This window comes from Henckelia pumila, chromosome 3 (genome assembly GCF_033568475.1).
Source record: "Henckelia pumila isolate YLH828 chromosome 3, ASM3356847v2, whole genome shotgun sequence".
Classification (NCBI taxonomy): Eukaryota; Viridiplantae; Streptophyta; class Magnoliopsida; order Lamiales; family Gesneriaceae; genus Henckelia; species Henckelia pumila.
In genome coordinates this window covers 9,257,673-9,265,830 of record NC_133122.1, presented here as the reverse complement: position 1 = coordinate 9,265,830, position 8,158 = coordinate 9,257,673, and the positions used below count along the sequence as shown (strand labels likewise).

Genomic DNA, 8,158 nt, shown 5'->3' with positions numbered 1-8,158 from the left:
ATTTGAGATTTATTTTGATCATAAAAGTTTGAAATATCTATTTTCACAGTCTGAGCTGAATATGAGGCAACGAAGTTGGCTAGATTTACTGAAAGATTTTGATTGTGAGATTAAATATTTCCTGGGAAAGTCCAATGCAGCTGCAGATGCCTTGAGTAGAAAGGTATGTGTCTTATCCTTATCTACGATAGGTATCACTAAATTGGTAGAAGATTGCTGTATTTCTGGATTGATATTTAAAACAGATATGAAGTTTATCAGAATTTGTGCACTTCAAGCTGAGCCGGAATTGTTGGTTAGAATTAAAGAAGCACAGAGAAATGATCAGAGTATTCAGAAGTCCGTTGACATGGTCAGATCAGGGCATCAGTCTGAATACAAGGTTAGTGTAGATGGTGTTTTATATGTGAATAACAGACTTGTTGTTCCAGATATTTCAGATTTTAAACAGCAGATATTGAAAGAGGCTCATTGCAGCAGATGCAGTGTTTATCCTGGTGGCAGAAAAATGTACAATGATTTGAAAACTCAGTATTGGTGGAAACAGATGAAATCTGATGTTACAGAGTTTGTATCTCATTGTCTGAATTGTCAGCAGGTAAAGGCCGAATGAAAGAAACCAGGTGGTTTATTGCATAGCTTACCTATTCCAGAATGGAAGTGGGATCATATTTCTATGGATTTTGTAACGAAGCTACCGCGTTCATCCAGAGGTTGTGATGCTGTTTGGGTAGTTATCGACAGATTGACTAAATCAACCTTTTTTATTCCGTACAGAATGACATACAGGCACGACCAGATGACAGAGATTTATGTCAGAGAAGTGGTAAGATTACATGGTGTGCCTAAATCTATCGTTTCAGATCGAGACCCTAGATTTACATCGCACTTTTGGCACAGCTTGCAACAAGCTCTTGGTACTCGATTGCACTTGTGTACTGCGTATCATCCTCAGACTGACGGACAGTCAGAGCGGACTATCCAGACACTCGAGGATATGCTTAGAGCTGTAGTGCTAGATTTTGGCACTAGTTGGAAAGATTCACTACCACTTGTGGAATTCTCGTGCAATAACAGCTACCAGTCTAGTATCGAGATGGCTCCATTTGAAGCATTGTACGGAAAGAAATGCAGATCTCCTCTTTATTGGGATGATATTTCAGAGACACCTAATATTGGGCCAGATATGATCCGAGAGATGACCGAGAAAGTAAGACTGATTCAGAAAAGAATGATGATAGCACAAGATCGACAAGCCAAGTATGCAAATGTCAGACGCAGGCCTTTGTGTTTTGAACAGGGGGACAGAGTGTTCTTGAAGATCTCACCTTTCAGAGGCACTGTCAGATTTGGCAAGAGAGGGAAGTTATCTCCACGATTTATCGGTCCTTACGAAATTCTCGAGAAGATAGGCAATCTTGCCTATAGACTTGCTCTTCCTCCAGCTCTTTCTGGAATACATGATGTCTTTCATGTTTCTATGCTGCGGAAGTATCAGCCTGATATTTCTCATGTTCTCCAGCCAGATGAAGCAGAATTAGATGAGACTCTGAGTTACTTTGAGAAGCCGATACGGATACTTGATCAGAAAGAAAAACAACTCAGAAACAAGACTATTCCTCTCGTGAAAGTTCAGTGGAGTAGACATGGAGTTGAAGAAGCAACTTGGGAAGTCGAATCAGATATGAAACAATGCTTTTCAGACCTATTTCACTGATGTGAGTCTTCTTCAGTATTTCTATTATTTCTTTCTCTTATATGCATACAGATTGCATGAGATTTCGAGGACGAAATCATATCTTATAGGGGGAGAATTGTAAGGCCCGAGATTATTTAATTTTAATCTGAGAATATTTAATTTGAGATTTTTTGGAGTTTAGATTTAAATTCTAATATTCTTAAATTATTTAGGATTGAAATTGAATTAAAAAGAAGTTTCAAGGGTCAAATTGCAACTAGTGAAGAAGTAAGGGGCCAAAGTGCAATTTTCAGATTTTGAGTGGGACACTTGGCTTTTAATTGAGCTTGTACGTGTATATACTTACACATATCAGATTTCAAAAATTTTCTTCAGCCATGAACCGAGAGCTTCCATTTTATTCTTTGAAATTTCATCTTAAATCTTCAATATCTCAAGATTCCTTGATATCGTACTATATAATTTTAAGGTAATTAATATAATATTGTTTCTTATAAAAAAAAAATAATAATATATGTTTTTTAGCTGTAATTGTTGTAATTAGGTGCATATATGTTGCTTGTTTATGAACACAGCCTACCTATATGTTTTCCTGGCTATGCTTTTAATTTTTTAGCTGATTTTTTGGGCCTCAACTTTTATCCTTGTTTGTATATGCTTTATATATTTTGTATTATTATAATTATAATTAATGAAAATACTAGAAGTTCTTGAAGAATTAGTTAGATCCATTTGCAGAAATGGTTTTTGGTTTATGACATGTTTAATCTTGTGGATATGTTTTCGTAATGAAGGTTGAATGGAGAATGATGAGGACAAAATGTTGGCTGATAAACTGGATGATTCAAAGGGTAATTGTGTTTTTACTATTCTTGCCTTGTTACCCGCAGGTCAATACATATGGTACGTCTTCATAAATTCTCATAAGTTGGTTCTTTCTCTTTATATTTTGGGTTATTTTTATGCTCTTGCTTAATGATTGATCATCATGGTGATGAACACATCAAATAGTTCTATTATTTACCTTAGTTTATGACCTGGTAATTCGATGCAAAGGAAGATCGATGTTCCGTCTTATCTTTATATTCTAGTCTCCTACATATGTTGGCTTTATTTTGTTTCCTATTTGGTTAAGATTGGATTTGTTTCTTAAGTCTCGTTTGGTTTTCAATACTAGACTTTGTAATTAGCATGTTTCGTAAAATCCCATGTTCGAAAAGTGATGAAATTGAGTAACTACTTGGAATTTGATATTTGCAGGTTGAAAAAGATTATTTGCATGATTGAATTAAATAAGTTCAAGAAAAGGTGGAAGAAAGTAGTTGGAGAAGATGAATGTTGGGTAGATCCATTCCAACAACCATTAGAATACGTCATTATTATTAAATGAACACTTTATACGTGTCCGAATATATATTCAAAATGTTGTAAATATTATTTTCGAATGTTCAAAAATTGTATATTAAATTTTATTTTTTAATTTTGTATTTTAAATTACTTATAAATTGAAAAATTGTATATTAAATTTTACATTTTTTTTGGTTTTTTTTTTTGAAAAAAGACAATTTTTTACTTGTTGTCGTAGGTGTTTAAAATTTTTGTTGAAGATCCTCCTGTTAAAAGTTACGCTAAAAAACGACGGTTAAAAATTGTTTTTTTTTAGAGAAAAGACAACAGTTTTTAACTCTCAAAGACAACAATTTTTAACCGCTAAAAACTGTTATTTTTTTTCTCAAAGACAACAGTTTTTTAACTGTTATCTTTGAGTGGGGCCTTTTAAAACAGTTTTAAACCTCCTACGACAACTGGTAAAAAATGTTTTTATGAGGAGTTTTTTTGTAGTGATTGACCGCAACATCGACATCCATTCTCAGCTTATTGATCTGCAGCCTGCTCCAGCACAACGTTTTCATAACTGCACCGGTGATCGAACCGGTCTACCTAAAAAAATGATCCAATCGGTCGAACCGTTTTAAGAGTACGGTCAAACTAGAAAACCGTTTATATAAATGTAACGTCCCAATTTCTCAATCGAAACGTTACTCAAACATACTTACTTAAAGATTTGGTAAAAATAAAAACTTTGCGGAAGCATCATCTTATTTATTAAAATAGCGTATAAAATGTGCACAAAATAAAATAGCATCTAAAAATATTTGCCAAAACATGGCCATCAACTAAAAAAAAAAATTTAAACTTGTTTGCCTCTCATCAAATAAAAGGTTTAAAACATCTTCTATTCTAAAGCATTCACACTCATGCATTGCCCGTTGGACCGACCCCTGCCTCTTCTTCATGTCCGCCCACATAATCATCAATAAAAGCATCCACATCATCATTACCTGCACCATTCAAGTATAGTGAGTCGAAAGACTCAACAATAGCATGCAGAAAAGGATTTTTTAACTTTAAAAGGAAACATTAACTTAAACTCCCATGCAATAAACATAACTTTAATATAGCCATATCATAAAAATATTTGGGGAGATGAAGTATGAGTAGTGTGATAATCGTCATAACGAGTCATTCATAGTTTCCTGTTGATCAGACAAGCATATGGCATTAAGCCCGCAAACTTTCATTCTTTGGATAGCCGCTCCGGAGCTCATCCCGAAGTGCATACCCCATATAACCATCCCGTGAGCCATGTTTGGATAGCCGCTCCAGAGCTCATCCCAAAGTGCATACCCCATATAATCACCACAAGACGCATAAATCATCAAAATATTTTCCATGCATCATATCATTCATCTTATCATGTCATTTTCATAATTCTCGTACATGCTCATAAAGTTTCTCGTGATGCTACATGCTTAAAATCCGTCAAAACATTTCATGAGAAGTTAACTTTCATGAGAAAATCACATATTCATGCAATAATTAACCTGACTGATCCACGCGAGGCATTCCATCCGTTTCGGACCTTGAAAACTTTAAACTTCTTCATGAAAATTCTTAAAAATAATTAAAATACATTAAAGTATAAAAATCATGATTTTTAGGACTCAAAAACTCATAAAATGGGATGGGAATTTCGAACTTGCGGCGCGGCCGCGCGCTCAACCAGCGCGGGCGCGCCGTCCACTCGCAAAGTGGGTGCGGGCGCGCTGCGTAAAAGTGCAGGCGCGCCTCCTGCTCGCAGATTTATGCGACATAGGCGCAGGCGCGCTGCATGGCAGCGCGGGCGCGCCGTCGCATCTCCTTTTCCAAAAACTGATCTTTTCTGCATTTTTTTTTTCAAAACCCACAATGCTTTGGGACGTTTTTCCATTAAAAAAATATCATTCTACAACATCATAAACTCAAAATAACTTATACCAATGCATCAAACATTTCAAAGATTTTGAATCAAAACCTTCAAAACTACTTTTACCCAAAAATCTGATTTATTGCCTTCAAATCTTTCAAAACTTGATAAAAATGAACCGAACACCTCAGGAATGCTTCACGTATCACAATCAAGCAACATACTCATAGAAATTTTCATGAAAACATTCATAGATCATCAATCAAATACCTAGGGTTTTACCTTGAAAATAACTATATTCTTGAATTGGTTTAAAAACAGTAAAAACTTGCCTGGATTGATTCGATTGGAAATAACCTGAGCGGTAGGACGATCTAGCCTCGAGCCTCTAAAGAACCCTAGCCTTGATGCAGCGTTTGAGAGAGATTTTGAGGAAGAAAAGTGAGCGTTCAAATGAGAGTTCAGAATAAAATTTCTTAACGCTTTTCTTTTGTGACTAATGGGCTCCAACACGGCCCATTAGTTACATTTAAAATCCTTTAAAATTTTACTCCCCACTCAATAAAATTCACTGCATCCCTTTAATCTTAATTTAACATATTTTTCTTAACTCGATTCAAGGCTAGACTCGTACCTACGACCCAAAATTAATACCAATATGAAAACTTTAAAAAAATATATAAAAAAATAACATAGCAATCACATAATTCCAGGCATCCAATAATTCACATAATTCTACATAACAATTAAATATTCTAAATAACATGCATTAAATCATATAATTAAATCAATTAATCGTGATTAAGCTAGTGAACTTTTTGGACCTTACAACTCTACCCTCCTTAAAAGAATTTCGTCCTCGAAATTCGACTTACCAAATAGTTCAGGATAGCGTGCTCGCATATCTTGTTCTGTTTCTCAAGTAGCTTCTTCAACCAACTGGTTGCTCCATAATACTTTCACTATTGGAATCTCTCTGTTTCTCAACCTACGAACTTGTCTGTCCAAGATTTGTACAGGCATCTCCTCGTAGGACAAGTCTGGCGTCCATTTCACTGGCTCATGGCGGATAACATGAGAAGGATTTGACACATACTTTCTTAGTATAGAGATATGGAAGACATTGTGCACACCCCCCAAGTTGGGTGGTAGTGCTAATCGGTAAGCTCGAGCCCCAATTTTTTCTAGGATCTCAAAAAATTTACCCTTTTTTCCAAATCTCATAACACCTTTCCATGGTGACACCTTTAAAAATACATGGTCACCTACTTCAAACTTCAAATCTCTACATCGCTGGTCGGCGTAACTTTTCTGTCGACTTTGAGCTGTCAACATTCTGTCTCTGATCTTAGCTATTACATCCACCGTTTGAGTCACTATATCTGGTCCCAAAACAGCTCTCTCTCCAACTTCATCCCAGTGCAAGGGAGTTATACACCTTCTCTCATAAAATGCCTCATAAGGAGCCATGCCAATAGTTGCTAGATAACTATTGTTGTAAGTAAACTCCACTAAAGGTAATTTCGATTCCCAATTCCCTCCAAAGTCGATCATACAAGCTCTCAACATGTCTTCGAGTATTTGGATCACTCGTTCTGACTGACCATCTGTCTGAGGGTGGAAAGCTGTACTGAAAGCTAGCTTTGTTCCCAATCCTCTATGTAAACTTCCCCAAAAGTTCGAAGTGAACTTAGGATCCCTGTCAGATACTATCCTCGCTGGAACTCCATGCAATCTGACAATTTCTAGAATGTACAGCTCTGCATACTGATTCATCGAGAAGTTATTCCTGACTGGAATAAAATGAGCTGACTTAGTTAACCTGTCAACTATCACCCAAATCGAGTTCATCCTTCGCGGTGAGACTGGCAATCCTACTACGAAATCCATAGTGACATCTTCCCACTTCCATGTGGGTATTGACAAGGGTTTTAGGAGTCCCGCTGGCCTTTGATGCTCAATTTTTACCTGTTGACAAGTCAAACATTCACTCACAAATTCTACGATGTCCTTCTTCATACCTGGCCACCAATATAAGGATTGCAGATCCTTATACATTTTCGTACTTCCTGGATGAATGGAATATGGAACAGTATGGGCTTCAGTCATCACTTCCACTCTCAATGAGTCTACTGCTGGAACCCACATTCTACCTCGGTTATGAACAATTCCATCTTTGACAGTGTACAATGTACCACCCTTGGCTTCATCTATGTTCCTCCACAACGTCAACTGTTCATCAGAAGCTTGGCCTACTCTGATTCTCTCAAGCAAACTAGGTACTACTGTTAAGGCTGCTAGAGTGCATACCTCCATTGGTTCAAATACCTCCAAACTCATACGTGCAAATTCAGCAATCAAATCCTGCTGCACTGTCAATTGGTTCAATGTTGCAGACTTGCGACTCAAGGCATCTGCTACAACATTAGCCTTACCAGGATGGTAGCTAATGTCATAGCCGTAGTCCTTCACTAATTCCAGCCATCGCCTCTGCCTCATATTCAACTCCTTCTGAAAGAAGAAATATTTTAGGCTTTTGTGATCAGTGAAAATCTGACACCTTTCGCCGTACAAGTAGTGTCTCCATAGCTTCAAAGCAAAAACAACTGCCGCCAACTCAAGATCATGAGCCGGGTAATTCCTCTCATGGACCTTCAGCTGTCGAGATGCATACGCTATTACTTTATCATCCTGCATCAACACAGCTCCTAATCCACTCTTAGAAGAATCGGTATAAACCACAAAGAGACCTGTGCCTACAGGAATTGCTAGCACTGGCGCTGAAATCAGTCTTTCCTTCAATTCTGTAAAGCTCTTCTCACATTGTTCTGACCACACAAACTTCACACCTTTTCGAGTTAAGTAAGTTAGTGGTAGGGCTATCTTGGAGAAGTCTTGAATAAATCTCCTGTAGTAGCCTGCTAAACACAAGAAACTTCGTATTTCTGTAGCATTCTTTGGGGCAGCCCAATTACAAACCGCTTCCACCTTCGACGGATCCACCTCAATCCCCTTAGCTGAAACTATATGACCCAAAAATGAAATCTGCTCCAGCCAGAATTCACACTTACTGTACTTAGCATACAGTTGCTTTTCTTTAAAAATTTGCAACACCGTAGCCAAGTGCTGATGATGCTCCTCCCTACTGCGAGAATATATCAATATGTCATCTATGAAGACTATGACAAACTGATCCAAGAAAGGTTGAAACA

At 37.1% G+C, this 8,158-nt stretch overlaps 1 protein-coding gene across 1 annotated transcript; it reads right to left on the bottom strand.

The window, feature by feature from the left end:
• Positions 1 to 5,864: 5,864 nt before the first annotated feature.
• On the bottom strand, positions 5,865 to 6,416 carry LOC140888068 (uncharacterized). The gene has a single exon (XM_073295742.1). The coding sequence runs from the start codon at positions 6,414 to 6,416 to the stop codon at positions 5,865 to 5,867; it is 552 nt and encodes a 183-aa protein (XP_073151843.1).
• Between the last annotated feature and the right edge of the window lie 1,742 nt (positions 6,417 to 8,158).

Excerpts from the sequence above, each read along its gene's own strand:
- LOC140888068 (XM_073295742.1), bottom strand. The coding sequence starts at position 6,416 with ATGGCTCCTTATGAGGCATTTTATGAGAGAAGGTGTATAACTCCCTTG.